Consider the following 15,274-nt stretch of genomic DNA (forward strand, 5'->3'; position numbering starts at 1 on the left):
TCCATTTTCTGTATCCTCTATAGTTCTTGGTGCATGGAAGACACTCAAAAATTATTTTATAAGAAAATAAAGGAGGGACAGAAGAAGGGAAGGAAGGAGAGTAGGGGAAAGGAATGGAAGTCTGAACTTAATATTAAAAATATGAGCTGCCTGGAGGGAAGAAGGGATAAGGAAGAAGTCTATTGGAAATTGAAGCAGCTATCTAGCAACTAAGATAAATGCTTAGGTTGATTTACCTTAAGAAGGATAGAAGCTTTTATTATTGTCTCTACACAAGGTCAAGTCATAGTCAGGACAGGAAGCACATGCAACTCAATAGCATAACTGAGAAGGGTTTAATGAAGGACTATTACAAGGTGTGTGCAGGCTCATGAACACTAATCAGGGGTTGGCAAAGAGCTTTGCAAATAGCAACAGAACACAGCCAAAATTAGAAACATTGGAAAGGAGAAGTTATTGGGAACCAAAGAAAGTACCGCTAGGAAAGGGGTTCCCGACAGGAGCATGGCCACAACAAATAAAGGCCATGGCCAAAGTACGGCCAGGCAAGGAGAGAGTCTGGGGAATTAATACCCCAAACTCTCTCCTGTCAGCATTTCCCATTGGCTGGACCTTGTCAGAAGCCAGAGGCAAGGGAGGACCCCCCCCCCTAGAGTTCAGCCTCTTAGGGGCATGAAGGATGAAAGAAGGTAGGTAACATATGGAAGGACAACCAGAGAATCCAGTGCCCTACACTTTGCTTTCACAGTAAGGGCTTATTTCAAAAGGATTCTGTATTTATAATGAAGGGTGGAAATGGAATGGGAGTATTTGGCTAAGAATTTGAAATAGATGGGTAAAACACAGAAGTAAGGTCTAAATCTCTTCAGTAGACACACGAAATCTTCAAAGTTCCATATGAACCCAAATTATCATTTAACGCTCAAAGGGTCTTTCTAATGTTTTAAAAGTTACTTTGCTTTTTGATACAGTAAAGCTGCCTTGACTTTTAGGTTTTTGTCTCACACAGGCTCTTTTACTTTTGGAAGATCCACCCTTTAACATGTCAAGCATATTAATATATACCTGTCATGGGGCACCTAGATGGCTCAGTTGGTTAAGCATCTGACTCTTGATTTTGGCTCAGGTCATGATCTCATGGTTCATGAGATGGGTCTCTGTGATGACCGTGTGGAACCTACTTGGGATTCTCTCCCTCTCTCTCTCTGCCTCTCCCCCACCTGCTTTCTCTGTCTCTCCCAAAATAAACAAATAAACTTAAAATTTTTTTTAAGCATACCCATCATAAATGTAGTTGACTAGCTGACATGTCTTCTTTTGCAGACATTTGATAAGCATCTATTATTTTTCACCTCTGCAGATTCCTTTTTGTATTTCAGGGCAAAGCATTTTTCGGCCCCCAAACACATTGACCCTGAAAAAAGCCCTTAATTTTTAGGTTCTGTGTCTGAAGCAGTTACTGTTTAAAATGAGCCAGGCTGCCTCCTTTCAGTGGGTGTAAAGCTTATTATTTGACAACAATATCACCTCCAGTGAGCATCTGCTGGTGGTTGGATCTGATCTGGTTTGTGGTCTCCAGTCCCACGCCTCCAGAAATCCAGCTTATTTCTTCTTTAAGGTTGTGGTAGTTTAATTCTATGCATAAATGTCATGTCACCTTCTGAGATCCTTCAGGGAAGGATGTATGTGTTTCTATGAGTTCACTGTCGGACTTTTCAAAGATTTCTTAGAATATTTAGCCAGGTAGTTAAATAATTGATCAAATCATATTACTAAGCACAGAAATGATTATATTTGGGTCCCAGTTGGCAGTAGCAAAAAGCAAAATGCTCACTAAGTGTCAGATTCTCACTATCCTGGGCACAGTCATGTTCATTTTATCACCTAAGCTTCCCAATAACACTTTGAAGTGGATATTATAATCCCCAATTTCCAACTGACAAATCTGACACTCAGGGATTCAAGTGAGTTGCCCAAACCCACATAGGGTAGGAGTGAATTTCCATGTGTCTCTGGAGTCAGTGCTGTTAAGAAATGCGAAGATCTTTCTGATTTTGGCAGAAGTATCCTATGTGTTTAAAATAATCTTTTCGAATTTTATGTGGCATTAAATGTGTTGGGGACTATTCGTACACCTATCAATAACTAGAAATCAATCAAGTTGATCTTACTACTAAACAAGCTAGTAAAAGTGGGATGAAGAGAATCTTCTCTTGAATTTCAACCAGTACTTTCTTGCCTCTTATATCCCCAGTGTAACTTTGTCTGCTTCTATAACTCAAGGAACACAGATGATAATACATTAAAATGGTTTTTCTGGGTGACCAGTTCCTCCCTGTACACTTCCTAAATTTGTTCTACTCCTTTCTTGTGTATTACAAGCTCAGTGATGAGCTTATATTCAGTTTTGAAATACTTTATGAGTATAGATAAATCTATAGACTATATAGTTATATTATTAGATACTATTGTCCTTACTAAAATGCAAACTCCTTGAGGGCAGAGATTCTTGTCTGCTGTGTGCATTGCTATAATCCCTGTGCTTGAACAGTATTTAACAGAGTAAGAGCTCACACAAAAGTTTTTAATGAATTATAAATACATTAATTTTACTCTTTTCTCTCAGAAAGGACTCTTACATTAGCTTTGAAAACTGTACCCATTTCTCTATCCCCAGTAAGTCCTTCCTTTGGTAAATTGTTCTGTGTAGTATAAACAGAGTCTGGCACCACCACCAGCTGTGTAGATGGAGTGACTGCCTGAGTTTATGCATATCCTAGTCTAGGTCTCAGTCAAAATTACTGAGAATTTATTTGAATTTATTAGACCACAATCCCCAAGAGGGCAGGAACCACAACTATCTTCTTGGTCATGGGTATCTAGCCATCATCTAGCAAAATGCCTGACACAAAATCACTATTCAGCAGATATTGTTGAGTGAATGACTGATGACAGAATCCAGAATTATAATTTAGCATAGCATTCAGCACTGAGCATATACTTAATAAAAATTTATTGAATTGCTTTGACTGATGTTCAAAAAGAATCACACCATGCATTCCAAAACTAAGTAGGCATTATATTTGAACTATCAGCTGTTTTGGATTATCTACAGGACTCTGCTCCACTGTTAGGGTGGTAAATTAAGATCTTACTGCATCAGCAAACTCCTCAAATCTGAGTAGTATTTGGTTTCCACTGGGCTAGCTTACTATATTCCAACTATGGCATACTTAATTTTAAAACTAATGCTTACCATGATATCATGTGCTGTCCACTACTGTTCACTAATCCAAAATAATATAGCTTCTTTCTAGACTAGTATGTTAGTTATTTACTTACTAGTCCTTTCCTTATTTCTTCCTTCCTTCTTTCCTATCTTCCTTTCTTTCTTAACTCCGAATGTCACATAAGGATGTAAATATCAAAAGGCAAGGATCTTGACAATACTGCAAAGTCTAGAAATGTTCAGGAACAGTGAATAGACAAAAAACTTTGGAGGCAGACACTGGACCTTATGTTTATAATATATGGCCCATTTTCCCAGCTCTTGAGCTCCCTGAATTGCACCAGCTTGCACCAGATGACGCAAGCTTCAAGATTCTACCCATTCGTTCCCTCTAGTTCCCAGAAGAAATAAAGGGCTTTGACTTTGGTTCCAACAAAAATAACAAGACATTAACATGCTTCACATTAGATCAAATGAACCTAAAAAATATACATACGTGCACACCACACACACACACACGTGCACAAGCACATTTTAAATAGATAGCCAATTGGTGAACACCCCAAATCAGAGAGGTCACACATTTCTAGTCTTACTTTGCTTTATGACTGGCAGCTTGCCTGTAACATGAGTCTCTTCTTGAGAATATTTTTTAAGACATACGACATGAAACTAGTTGTTTCTGAAAAAGTCAATCAAACAGGATTATTGAAGGTAGAGTCAATAGAGGGAAAAATGATGCCACCAATACAGATATCACCTCTGAAGTAAAGGAGATGATTTTTAAGTAAATACATGGTGTCATCTTATGTATATAATTGTACTACACTAGTTTTCCAGTATAGTTTAGCACTGTTCAATGTTAATAAATTAATCATGACATAAATAGTTATAAAGTATGAAATATGCAAGAAGTTGAAAAGTATAATGCATGGCCATGTTCTTCCACAACCCAGAACATTTTTACTAAAAACACAAATAAACTGAGCTTAAATTTTAAAATTTTTGTCTATTTTATTAAACAAAGTCTTTCTCCATTACCAACAAGACAATTTTCTTCCCTCTTATTGAAGTTTTACAAATCTCTTGGCTGAACCATTATAAAGATCTTTTGGTATGCTCTTTTCTATTTGAAATATCTCTTGCTTGAAATTAAATTCAGTCCTAAAATAGCAACTATATCATTTCCTAACCACTTCCCATTAGTAACAGCAAACTCCAGAGATAAGTAAAGCAGCCTTCATGTGTCTGGAAAAAAGAACCCTATGGATGATTTAAACAGAAGAGTTCGCTACTTGTTAAGAAACAGTGCATGCACATTTGTAAATATTAATGCCAGAAAGATATGAAATCTGAAAAAAAAAGTGAAATCATTATACTGCATAGACTAAATCTAAGCAGAGTTCAGATTTTGTCATTCCACATTATGTCTTGCAGGGCCGTATAAACACTTAGCTCATTAACATTGACTTAATTCTTCCTAAAGTACAAGTGGATTCTGGAGAATGTAGATAGTGTAAATGAGCTCTCTCAATGCTAAAGTTTAGAGGCACTCATTCTTCAAAGAAGGTGAAGTCTAATGCATGAGATAGATTCCCTCATCTGCTGTCTTGATTGACAGGTACATTTGGTTGGTTGTGTGGGGGAAGGGAAGAGGAGCGGGGCCTGACTCACAAGGGCAGGCCCGTCAGGTAAAAGGCTATTTTATATAACTGCCCACAAATGCCTGCTATTGCCACAAAGTCTCAAATCAGTGTTTGCAGATGTTAACAAATGCTCTTCTCTCAGCCTCAATAGTTGTTCTTTAAATACACTTCTATTTCCTTGGTAAAGCCTCTTTTGAGATGCTAAATTTAGCACTGCCAATCAGAAGAACAGGTGGTCTGTGACACCACCAAATAGGTCCCTTTCCCATCATGCTTTCCTAAGACAGCCAATCACCCAGGGGCCTGCCCTAGGGATGTGGGGCTGTCAGCAGATCTGGTAAATAAAAGGGCAGAGCCCAGCCCTGGCTCTTGAGCAGTCGTGCATTCCCAGCCTCGCCTCGGGTGTAGGGATTGCATAGAAAAACAAAACTGCACAGTCTTGACTGTGTAGTTTTGTTTTTAAGTTTAGAGGCTCACCGATTCATGTCGGAGATGGTCGAGAAAACCAACTCTAGATAGGACGTCGTTTCAGAAGCAACCTTGGGCTTAGTCCCACCCTTTTTGGGCACTCTTGAGAAATCAGGTGAGCAGCATCTTTACTTTTTTTTCTTCTTTTTTTTTTTTTAACAGTAGGGTCCCTTCCTTCTTGATTTCTAGTTCCCAATTCAAACTTTTGTTCTAATGTATGAAACGTTCCGACGCAGAAGTGTTTGTCTACTTGTCGCTGTTACCGTTCTGTTATTTGAATTATTTGAATTTGAATTTCAATTATTTGAATCCATTTTCTTTAAAAAGTTCAACGCTGTAGCATATCAGCACAGTCGGTGATTCAAATTGTTTAGATCCACCTACTACTCTAAAAGTGTTAAAGTTGAGGTCAGAAATGGTGATAGAAATGTTTGTTTCTGTTATAGACTCTTTGTCTGTTGAGAGTGTTCAAGGTTATATTACTCAGTGATAAAGTGAGACACACCAAGAATAGCTCTGATAAAATGCATGTGGCATCAGCTACACCCTGATGACTTTTTAAGGGAATCAACTGCTGAGGTATCAGTTGCGGGACAGTGACAAAACACTTGCCTGCTGTCAGTCAACACTGGAGAGTTTATTTTGGGAGCATGACATTTTAGATGCATACCTTCAGCCCCAATTACACAAAGGCCTTTCAAGAGCAAGTGCTAAAACAACAAAAGTTACCTATCCAATAGGAATAAAAGGCCAATTTAGATAAGATAATTGTAATATATTTAGAAATTTGGGGGGAAAGCTATATCATAGTTTTAGAAAAGACTCAGGATCTCATTATGCATTTTGATTTAGTTCGTAAGCAAGTTATATATGAGCTAAATGTTGGTGTTGAGGGTAAGAAATAGTATTTTAAAGACTTAATATCTAAATACGTTTTGACTTCCCATCTTCCTGGATTTAGATTACTAATTATAAATGCCTGTAAATACATTGGTATATAATACATAAATGGTGTCAAAGAATACAGCTGTTTTTAGAAGATGCACTAGGTTGTAAACAGAGGAAGTTAGACACAAAAAGTTATTTGTCCTCAATGTAATATGCCATATGGAGTTCTTGGCAAAAGATTCACAAAAACTTTGGGATATTATTTGAATTTTCCAAGTGTAAATTTTATTGGCTCAGAATTCTGGTTTCATTTTCTTTTAACTAAAGAATAAAAAGTTACAGTAAGGTACAGAATTTTCTAGAAAAATTATTTTTCCATAAAGTCGTAGTGAACAGGGAATTTTGTGAAAATCGGGAATGAAGTAACTGACAATTGAATATAAGGTATTTATGCATCAGAAAATTCTTCACAATCTCTCTGGAACTTATGGACAAAATACTTTCTCCCACTAAAAAAGGACCTAGCTGCAAATTTCATATTCATTTCTTTGGTTTTGAATATTCGTGTTAAGAAAGCATGGGGCTTTTAACTTCGTTTACACTTCACATCAGCATTCCATTTTTCAGGTTTGTACCTTGTTCCTTATTAAGTACTCAAGTCAGTATTTTTCTTTCAGATCTGTATAAAAGTTGGCCTGCTCACATGAGTTTAAATGTTCCTATGCAGTTCAGCAGGAGCAACATTTATTGAGCAGTTACAATGTGAAGAAATATTAGAAATAGACTGCACTATATGCTGTCTGTGAAAGGTTTGCATAGTGACCAAGACTTTCCAGAACTTTCCAAGTAAGGAAAGAATTGCAAAGTTCAAATTTTTAGTGTTGGTGACTATTTTAAGTAGCCACCAAGATTTCCTGAAGTAATACTGCCTGAAACTATGTCAACTTTATAAATGGAGATATAGTGAGTAAAAGAATTGGGAGGAAGGAATTTTTTTTAATTATTGTCTCTCAACCATTGAACTGATGCACAGATTCATTCTATTCTTTCCACACATCTTTTATTGTTCTTCTCTACCCCCACAAATTCCAACTTTCCCTCTTTCTCTCACCTTGGTGTCCCACGTTTGGTAAGACTGAATTTCCCTCTTTGACCACTAGAGGACACTCCTTGCTCTGCTCTCCTGAATTTTTTCCCATTTCTCTTTAGACTTCTTACTCTGTTAGCTTCAGGTCAATTCAGACAGGGGCCCATGTTCAAATTCAAGCCACAAAGGAGAAGGCCTACCCATCACTCTAGGCCCACAGACGACCTAAGGAGCAATCTCTTTGAAAATGTGTGTCTCTGTCATTACAAAGTAGCTCCAGAGTGGCCCTTAGCTGTGACATTCTAACTTATTTTATGTTCCTTTTCAGAGTGCCTAAAAAGATGACCACTCAAGCACCGACGTTTAAGCAGCCGTTACAAAGCGTTGTGGTACTGGAGGGTAGTACCGCAACCTTTGAGGCTCACATTAGTGGTAAGCTCACGCCTTCACACTTTCCTTTTGTCCATCTTCTCCCCAGTACCTTAACTTGGCTGTATGACCTGACACCAAGTTTAAGCCATGTTTCCACTTTGTAAAATTGGTCCAACTGTATGGAGGGCCATTATAAGGGTATACCGTTCACAGAGTACTGACAAAATCTGACAATATAATGGCTTAAAAATGTTTTATTCATATTTATAATTCCACAGAGCAAAATAATTAGCATTGGATTAAAATTGCTGTCAGAATCCAGCAGCTAAGTACAACCAAATCTGGTCATTCTATATTTGGGTTCAGCTGCAGAGCCAGACTGAAAGCCAAGAACTGAAGCCCAGTAGGGGGCCAGCCATGGAGCTGCGGGGCAAGTAGCCTGGGGCTGACTGCTCTGTGCCAGACAATGGGAAATAACAATACATTGGACTTTATAAGAAGCAGAAAACTTTCAGTGTTGCGCTAACTCCTAATTATTTTACTCTTGTATATTCAATCTTTATTAAGTGATTCTAGTGAATTAAAAGGTTTTCCAATCTTTTGGAAATGACAACAAAAAATAGTATATGCCACCCTGGTCTATATATTAAAAAGAAATAAGCATTGACTTTAGAATTTTATTTAAAAGAAAGTTCTTCTGGTTTTTCCCCCCTTTTTCTTCTTCATAACTCATATTAGAGGTGGTTCCAAAAAATGCATGATTTCTGGGACTTACTGTCTTCTGAAAAAAAAAATGAGGGTAATCTACAAACTACATTGTAAATAATTTCAAAATTATTTAATCAATATTGTCCGCAGTATCGTAACTGGTCCTGTAAAATTGTATGGATTGATTAAAAATCAAGCTTGATGCACCTCCATGGTGCACTATCCCTCTTTTTATATTTTCTGGCTTATAATAAAGATATAAAATAAGATTTCCTTTTCCTTTCTTTTTCCTTTCATTTTTTCTATTTTATGTAGCAATCTTCTTCCTAACTGGATAAGACCTTTACACTGCACAAATATCCTATAGTCATTCTTCATTTTCCATTGTGTATGCATATAGAGACCAACTCCATTCTTCTCACGCATGATAAACTCTGACTTTACAATAATAGATTTATTTACCTTGTAACACTCAGTAACTTTTGAACTGAGCTGAACGCAATTGGCTTCAGTGGGAATTTTGCCTGTTTATGAAGTTAGTGGGATCTTGCTTCCCCATAGCCTCTTATTCCTTCACACTCCGTGCTAATAAATTCTCAGGAAAACAGCACTGAAGATACTTGATATTCATGAATTAGGCAAATAAACTCTTCCCTTGGTCATGGTGGGAGATGAGTTCACGTAAGGACAATGAAACAAATGTTCTCTTGATTTTCTCCACCTCACAGTTTAATATAAAATAAAATAAACCATGCTCTGAATTTGCCTCATGCCTTCTGAATGTACAGAATGTTACTATCCTTAAAATATCAAACCACGTACTCGTGGTTCTTAGCTCCACAATTTGTGACAATTGAAGAGAATTTGCCTTCTCTACCTGCAACTCCAAGTATACATGTTGTTCTGTAAGACTAGTTTTGGCTTTGTGTCATTTATATGAGACCCCGTCTCTCTCTGCACTTTGGCGTTTTTTGCTGATTACACATTTGAAAGGCAGGAGAGTTCGAGGAGACAGTGTCCCTGCAACCACAGAGGGCGGACACGGACGGGCTTGACCTCTCGTGCTTGCTAGGCAGTGCTTTCGGACCCTTTGCTGCTTTTGCTCTTTGTTTTTGAAGAGGACAACAGTCACTTTTTATTTCAAAGTTTCCTTGGCTCTGCACTTCTATAAATCCCTTTCATGATTTTAATGCCATCCATTAAATTGCATCAGGGAGAACCTGGGACGGGGGGCAGGAGCTGGAGATTCTAATCGTCCATGTGCCACTGCTGGCCGAGGGACCTTGGAAAGATCACTGAGCCTCTTTTGGTCTCAGTCTCCTTCCCTATTAAATGAAGGTATTGACCTCTACATGAACCCACAGACCTCCTCGTTGTCTGCAAGTTGACCCTTTCATCGTGTGGCTGTCAGGTTTTCCTCATCATTAAATGGCCTTACACTCTGGGGAGCTCATACCATTAGGACAAGATGGTGAACGCAGCAGCACAGAGCAGAGGACATTGCAGAGCCCCATTCCAACATAAAGATGAATTGTATTTGTGCTCCAGGTTTCCCAGTTCCTGAGGTGAGCTGGTTTAGGGATGGCCAGGCAATTTCCACTTCCACTCTGCCCGGCGTGCAGATCTCCTTTAGCGATGGCCGCGCTAGACTGACGATCCCCGCCGTGACTAAAGCCAACAGTGGAAGATACTCCCTGAGAGCCACCAATGGATCTGGACAAGCGACTAGTACTGCTGAGCTTCTCGTGACAGGTAGGCTGGAGGAGACGCATCTGTCCTCTGCTCTGCCCCCAGGGCCTCTCCAGCACACGGGAAAGGAGGTCCAGGAAGAGCTACTGAGGGACAAGTAGATGTGGCTAAAATCTAGAGAGGGGCCCAGGAGGCTCAATTGATAGCAAAGTTGTTTGCCTCAATTTTCCTCTCAAAAGACAGCACAAAAATGGTTGAGAACATTTCCTCTATACACATGTTAAACACTCAAGAATATATTAAGGAAATATTAAAAACCATGTTTCTGAGCAAGCGGAAAAGCTTAAAGCCTTGTTTATAAGCCTACTAAGGAAACAGGTACATCATCAAGAATTTACGCTTTAACAAGCTCCTAGATGATACTGAGGCAAGTCTTCACAGACCACCCATTTAAGAAAACTGCTCTCGACTATAAAGTTCAATAATGCTTCACTTACTTTCCATTTCTAATAATAGTACACGGTAGACATTACACAGAAAAAGGCAAATGCATGACGCAGTTACCTCGGAAAAGTTACTACTTATTCTTCATGGCCTCTGTCATTTTCCTTCATCCTTTACTTCATGGTAAGACATTAATACATGAAACATCGCCTTACTTTACACGCTAGAAACAGTACCTGCATAACCAGCTACGGAACGTTATATATGATTATCCAATAAACTATACTGCCGGCATGTTCAAGTATAGGACTGTTACTGATCTAAACACAAGGTGTATCAAGAACATCGCATGTGAACTTTAACATTTATCCAGAAAATTCAGAAATGGAAAATTCACAGGGGTGACAGGTTGTTTATTACTCAAATACATGTCAAAGTTAATCCCATTCTCTCTTCACATTCCTAAAAATTTCTTTCAGTGTAATTAACCAAATAATCCCCTTTCTGTAGCCTAACTAACATTAAATCATGTCACTATTTAGATTAACATTTTTTTTTTTTTATTTTTTTTTTTTAAACGTTTTTATTTATTTTTGAGACAGAGAGAGACAGAGCATGAACGGGGGAGGGTCACAGAGAGAGGGAGACACAGAATCTGAAACAGGCTCCAGGCTCTGAGCTGTCAGCACAGAGCCCGACGCGGGGCTCGAACTCACGGACCGTGAGATCATGACCTGAGCCGAAGTCGGACGCTTAACCGACCGAGCCACCCAGGCGCCCCTAGATTAACATTTTAAATGCAAGTAAATATTTGGGTTATTTGAATACTAATCAATTTGGAGGTAATTTAGGATTTTTAACATTAAATTAAAATTTAATGATTCTATAAGTCACGGGTACACTTATCACAGCCATTGGGATTCATTTTAATGCAACTTACCGAAATATATAAAAATTATTTTAACATGTTAATATAGTGCTAGATGTGAGGTTGGGAAGGTGTGTCCAAAATATTCTCTAAAAATGTTATAATGACATCTAGGCTTTTTTAAAAAAAAAATTGTGGTGGCCTAGAACTGCCAAACTAAACAAAGCGAATATGATAAAATATGGTTGTGGGATTGCCTTCTGCAATCTTCTGGCTCCTTTTTCGCTGTCATATGCATGAGCTGGGCTCAAGGACAGTCAAGGTTGTTTGGTTCAGAGAGTCATCGCCTCATTTTGGAAACGGAGCTGTGATCGTTTAAAAATAACCTATTTGGAGCACCCTGGCTTGCAGTGCTGATTTTCCTCCCTTCCCCCTGCAGCAGAGACAGCACCACCCAACTTTGTTCAACGACTGCAGAGCATGACCGTGAGACAAGGAAGCCAAGTGCGACTCCAAGTGAGAGTGACCGGAATCCCTACACCTGTGGTGAAGTTCTACCGGGACGGAGCCGAAATCCAGAGCTCCCTTGATTTTCAAATTTCACAAGAAGGCGACCTCTACAGCTTACTGATTGCAGAAGCATACCCCGAAGACTCCGGGACCTATTCAGTAAATGCCACCAATAGCGTTGGAAGAGCTACTTCCACTGCCGAATTACTGGTTCAAGGTGCGTGCTGGAGACTGAGTAACAGGGAGGAGAGAGTGCTGATCTAGGAGGAAGTGGAGCCAGAGGCCGTCCTGGCTCCCCTCGAAGGCTTTGGGGAAACTGCGAGTAGAAAAGCAGGCTTTTCAGCATGGGTGAAAAGTCTCTGAGATTCCAAGCAGGAGCTCATAATCATTGAAGCAATCTGTGTTTACTAAGCCCATTAGAAGCTAGAAAGTCTCTCAGCTGAGTCATCTGTGTTTTCAAATTGTTGACCAATAATGGATGTGAAAAAATACGGTTCTAAGTACATTCTTACCCAATAATGAACATATTGTATTTTAAAACCTGATGTATATTAACGCAAAATCCAAAACCTTATGCATTTTTCTCCATCAAAATACCTAGAAAATGTTACTGACTTCATAGACAGAATTAACATAATCTCTTTAGAAATGGGTCGCCCTGCTAAACACCTGTCTTTCCCTTCTGACAGGTGAAGAAGTAGTACCCGCTAAAAAGACAAAGACAATTGTTTCGACTGCTCAGATTTCAGAAACAAGACAGACCCGAATTGAAAAGGTACTTTTCTATACTATCGGTTTTCAAACCGATTTCAGATTGTGGCTTCACCAACTATTCCTCCTCAACGTGGGCTTTGTCTTCTTCTTTTACAGAAGATTGAAGCCCACTTTGATGCCAGATCAATTGCAACAGTTGAGATGGTCATAGATGGTGCCGCTGGGCAACAGCTGCCACATAAAACACCTCCCAGGATCCCTCCTAAGCCAAAGTCAAGGTCTCCCACACCACCCTCCATTGCTGCCAAAGCACAGCTGGCTCGACAGCAGTCCCCATCGCCCATCAGACACTCTCCTTCTCCGGTCAGACATGTGCGGGCACCAACCCCATCTCCTGTCAGGTAAAGCCTTTCAAAGGAGAGCAAGTCACTATGCATTTTTCAATTAGGTTTCATCCAGCAAGAAGAGAAATAGAAGGAAGCAATAAAAAACGTAGCACGTGATAAAGGAGGTAAGCTGAAAGGTGCTGAATACGATTTTCACAAATCCTCACTGTCCACAGGTAAATTGGAAGACTTTATAAACCCCATTTCTGAATTCCTATTTGTATTTCATTTAACAGATATCTGCATTAGGGGCCAAGAGAAAGCAGCAAAATAAAAAGAGCACAGAATTTAGGGTTGGAAGCCCGATGTTCAATCAACCTGACATAGTCACTACTATATATTGACCGCTTTCTCTCAATCAGACATTTGGTTGGCATTCTATACATATTATCTCATTAAATAGTCGTAGCAACCTCTACGAATTATCATTCCTAATTTTATAGTTAGGCAAGTTGAGTGGAGCCAAAGAAATTAAATAATTTGCTTAAGGTCTTAGTCATACCATTTATAAATTAAAGAAAATCACGACAAGAAAGATCTCAAGGTGTGTTGTGAAGATCCAGTGAGATAATTAAAGGTTCCTTGTAAATAGAAAATAATTATACAAATGTTCTTATGCTCTGGTAATAAGTAAAGTCTTCTAAATATTGTGCATATGTTTATGTCATTTTATGTGGAAAATAAAATGGGTTTCTATGCTTAGTTAATATGGAAGTATTTTAGAAAGTGAGCATGTATCATCAGGGCTCAGAAATTATATAATCAAGTGTAAATTATCCATAACAAATTTGAAACTTTGGAACTTGGCTTAACCTGCTGAAGTTTTTAATATGATGATCAGAAAAATGTACACAGTTTGGAGTGAATTAGAAGAGTGTTCTTAGCCAATTTATATGATTAAAATTTTTTTTCATATTTATTTATTTATTTTGAGAGAGAGCATGAGCAGGGGAGGGGCAGAGAGAGAGAGAGAGAGAGAGAGAGAGAGAATCCCAAGCAGGCTCCATGCTGTCAGCACAGAGCTCGAATTCACCAACCGTGAGATCATGACCTGAGCCAAAACTGAGTCGGGCACTTAACCAACTGAGCCACCTAGACACCCCTATGACTTTTTTTAATGTAGAGAAAACTCCCCTGCCAAGAACAATTTTAAAAGGACAATAGCCAGATAGCTGACCTAAAAATTTTCAAACTTATTTGAGTTACTGAAATCAAAACAGTATGGTATTGGTAGGTGAATAGAAAACATATTAGGGAAGCAAAACAAAACATCTAGAAATAGATTCAAGTATCTGGAAATTCCATTTTTAATCAAACTGACTTTTCAGGTCAGTGGGGGAAAGGGTATTTTACTTGATAAAGAGTGCTGGCCTGATTAGCCATCCATTTGGAAGAAAACAAATATTAATCTCTACCTCAAACCATGTACAAAATAAATCTCAGACTGACTAAAAAGCTAAATTAAAAAATAAAAACTAAAAAAAATGAGAGTATTTGGGGAAACATCTGTAGGGGAGAGCTTTTAAAAATAGATTTAGAGATTCAATTATACAAAAATAAAAATGTATGTATGGCAAAAGTAAGGTCATTGCTAAGCCAAGCAGTGCATTTGCGAAAATATTTTAGAAGTGCCTCTTCCTCAAGATATTTCATTGCCTCTGCCATAAAAGTATTGTATCAAATATACTATAGCTACAATATGAATGGTACAAGCCAGAAACAGTGCATAACTTAAACAACTATATATGTTGATGCTCGATAAGACCCCGTATAGAAGCAAAATGCAAGCAGTAGATCTAGGGGGGGCATGTTTGCAATACTTACGACAAATGACTAAGTGCCAAATGCATTAAAAAGCTTCCACAAATTATTTTTTTAAGTTTATTTATTTTGAGAGAAAGTGTGAGTGGGGGAGGGGCAGAGAAAGAGGGAGAGAATCCCCAGCAGGCTCCACACTGACAGTGCAGACTCGACGCGGGCTGGAACCTATGAACCTCAGCCAAAGGTCATGACCTCAGCCAAAGTTGGATACTTAACTGACTGAGCCACCCAGGCACCCTCCCCACAAATTAATTTTTAAAGGAAATAAATAAGCAACACAAATGGGAAAAAATGAACAGAAGGCAAGCATTTCACACAGGAGACAATGTACATGTCCAACAAATATATGAAAAATGCTAGATATTTTCCAAATTTTATTATATTGGCCACTTTGAAAATTAATGGTTCTGACAAACACTAATATGAAGCCTTGAACAAAAAGCT

The 15,274-nt window shown here is 38.6% G+C and overlaps 1 protein-coding gene across 50 annotated transcripts in view; it reads left to right on the forward strand.

Annotated features, from left to right (window-relative positions):
• The first annotated feature begins 5,244 nt into the window (after positions 1 to 5,244).
• Positions 5,245 to 15,274, forward strand: part of TTN (titin) — a 275,095-nt gene continuing 265,065 nt past the window's right edge. For all 50 annotated transcript variants that reach the window (XM_049615442.1, XM_049615431.1, XM_049615432.1 and 47 more), the window contains exons 1-6: positions 5,245 to 5,458; positions 7,647 to 7,750; positions 9,947 to 10,150; positions 11,839 to 12,126; positions 12,599 to 12,684; positions 12,780 to 13,024. In XM_049615442.1, coding sequence (XP_049471399.1) covers positions 7,660 to 7,750; positions 9,947 to 10,150; positions 11,839 to 12,126; positions 12,599 to 12,684; positions 12,780 to 13,024 — 914 coding nt within the window. In that variant the 5' untranslated portion in view covers positions 5,245 to 5,458; positions 7,647 to 7,659. The remainder of the gene's footprint in view (positions 5,459 to 7,646; positions 7,751 to 9,946; positions 10,151 to 11,838; positions 12,127 to 12,598; positions 12,685 to 12,779; positions 13,025 to 15,274) is intronic.

Source organism: Panthera uncia, assembly GCF_023721935.1.
Source record: "Panthera uncia isolate 11264 chromosome C1 unlocalized genomic scaffold, Puncia_PCG_1.0 HiC_scaffold_3, whole genome shotgun sequence".
Taxonomy (NCBI): domain Eukaryota; kingdom Metazoa; phylum Chordata; class Mammalia; order Carnivora; family Felidae; genus Panthera; species Panthera uncia.